At 50.6% G+C, this 2,500-nt stretch overlaps 1 protein-coding gene across 2 annotated transcripts in view; it reads left to right on the forward strand.

Annotated features, from left to right (window-relative positions):
• The window catches only part of crocc2 (ciliary rootlet coiled-coil, rootletin family member 2), a 207,308-nt gene that overhangs the window by 203,490 nt on the left and 1,318 nt on the right, over positions 1-2,500 (forward strand). For both annotated transcript variants that reach the window (XR_008075929.1, XM_052475603.1), the window contains exons 38-39: positions 326-505; positions 1,832-2,500. The exon at positions 1,832-2,500 is cut by the window's right edge. Coding sequence is in view for 1 of the 2 variants with exons in the window: in XM_052475603.1 (XP_052331563.1) it covers positions 326-505; positions 1,832-1,906 (255 nt within the window). In the remaining variant the exon portion in view is untranslated. The remainder of the gene's footprint in view (positions 1-325; positions 506-1,831) is intronic.

The following is a 2,500-nucleotide window of genomic DNA, read 5'->3' on the forward strand; positions in this document are numbered from 1 at the left end:
ACACTTACACAAACCATGTCTCACGACTAAAAAATCCTTCTCTAACCCGTCTCCTTCCCTTCATCTACACTGATTGAAAAGGATTTAACAAATGACTAGTCAATAAGGGATCGTAGCTTTCACCTGGGATTCACCTGGTCAGTCTGTCTGTCGTGGAAACAGCAGGTGTTCCTAATGTTTTGTACACTTTGCAGACGCTTTTGACCAAACATTTAAGTTGCTTGTGCCACGCTCGTACGACCGGACACACGCTCGGACCACTAGCTCCGTGGCGACACACGCTCGTGTTGAGTAGCGTCATTCCATTATATCCTGTGTCCTTCAGGCCCAGATGACCCAGCTGGAACGGTCCCATGCTCAGCACCTCCTGGACGTGACGTCCCACCATCGCCGAGAGATGGACTCGGAGACAGAGAGGCTGAGGGCGACGCAGCTACAGGCGGAGAGGGCTCTGGAGACCAGGGAGAAAGCCCATCGTCAGAGGGTCACAGTCCTGGAGGAGCAGGTACTGAATGGGTAGGGGGGAGACTCCTGCAGGTCATGTTGTTATTGGTTGGATCTGATTGGTTGGATCTCAGTGCTGTTATTGGTTGGATCTGATTGGTTGGATCTCAGTGCTGTCATTGGTTGGATCTGATTGGTTGGATCTCAGTGCTGTTATTGGTTGGATCTGATTGGTTGGATCTCAGTGCTGTCATTGGTTGGATCTGATTGGTTGGATCTCAGTGCTGTTATTGGTTGGATCTGATTGGTTGGATCTCAGTGCTGTCATTGGTTGGATCTGATTGGTTGGATCTCAGTGCTGTCATTGGTTGGATCTGATTGGTTGGATCTCAGTGCTGTCATTGGTTGGATCTGATTGGTTGGATCTCAGTGCTGTCATTGGTTGGATCTGATTGGTTGGATCTCAGTGCTGTCATTGGTTGGATCTGATTGGTTGGATCTCAGTGCTGTTATTGGTTGCATCCTCTCCCCGCCTTCTCTTCAAAACGTCAGTGAGAAGCAATGAGAGATGACTTCCCTCAAACTGAGTAAGAGATGGGGGGAGGGGGGGAATGAGGAAAACCTTCTGTTATTCACCCATGTTCCCTCTCTGTCTCTCTGTCCCTCTCTGTGTCTGTCCCTCTCTGTGTCTGTCCCTCTCTGTGTCTGTCCCTCTCTGTGTCTGTCCCTCTCTGTCTCTCTGTCGCTCTCTGTGTCTTTCCCTCTGTCTCTGTCCCTCTCTATCCCTTTCTGTGTCTGTCCCTCTCTGTGTCTGTCCCTCTCTGTGTCTGTCCCTCTCTGTCTCTCTGTCCCTCTCTGTGTCTGTCCCTCTCTGTGTCTGTCCCTCTCTGTCTCTCTGTCCCTCTCTGTGTCTTTCCCTCTGTCTCTGTCCCTCTCTATCCCTTTCTGTGTCTGTCCCTCTCTGTGTCTGTCCCTCTCTGTGTCTGTCCCTCACTGTGTCTGTCCCTCTCTGTCTCTCTGTCCCTCTCTGTCTCTCTGTCCCTCTCTGTCTCTATCCCTCTCTGTGTCTGTCCCTCTCTGTGTCTGTCCCTCTCTGTGTCTGTCCCTCTCTGTCGCTGTCCCTCTCTGTCTCTCTGTCCCTCTCTGTCTCTCTGTCCCTCTCTGTGTCTGTCCCTCTCTGTGTCTTTCCCTCTCTGTGTCTGTCCCTCTCTGTGTCTGTCCCTCTCTGTGTCTGTCCCTCTCTGTGTCTGTCCCTCTCTGTCTCTGTCCCTCTCTGTGTCTGTCCCTCTCTGTGTCTGTCCCTCTCTGTGTCTTTCCCTCTCTGTGTCTGTCCCTCTCTGTGTCTTTCCCTCTCTGTCTCTGTGTCTCCCCTGCCCCCCTCGCCAAGGTGCTGACGCTGAAGGAGCAGTTGGACCAGGAGATGAGGAGGAGGCAGGCCTACATCAACCAGATACTGAGATAATGGGGTGCATGCTAACCAGTGGCCCATGGCCCCTGGAGAGGGATGGGGAGAATGACAGTATGGCATTCTGGGACAGACAGTCCTTAGTATGTATGTTACTGGGAATCAACAGAACGTACACATGTAAACACACATGTACTCACACTCACATACATACACACTTAGGTACGCAAGACACACAATGACAGGCAGACACAAGACCAACACCACACTGGATTTCAGTAATCTGCAGAGAAACAGTGAATGTTTTGTTTCTGGCTGGAAGCTGTTGTCAGATTATTTAAAGGATTTGGCTCAGGCCAGACAGGTCACACGGTGCTGCTGAGTCTGTTGTTGTTGTTGTCTCGGTTTTGTCAAATCAACACAGTGTGTAGATAGAGACACACACACACACACACACACACACACACACACACTAACCATTACTGTTGTCTCGGTTTTGTCAAATCAACACAATGTGAAGATAGAGACACACACACACACACACACACACACACACACACACACACACCCACGCGCACATACACACACACACACACACACACACACACACACACACACACACACACACACACACACACACACACACATACA

This window comes from Oncorhynchus keta, chromosome 22 (genome assembly GCF_023373465.1).
Source record: "Oncorhynchus keta strain PuntledgeMale-10-30-2019 chromosome 22, Oket_V2, whole genome shotgun sequence".
NCBI lineage: Eukaryota > Metazoa > Chordata > Actinopteri > Salmoniformes > Salmonidae > Oncorhynchus > Oncorhynchus keta.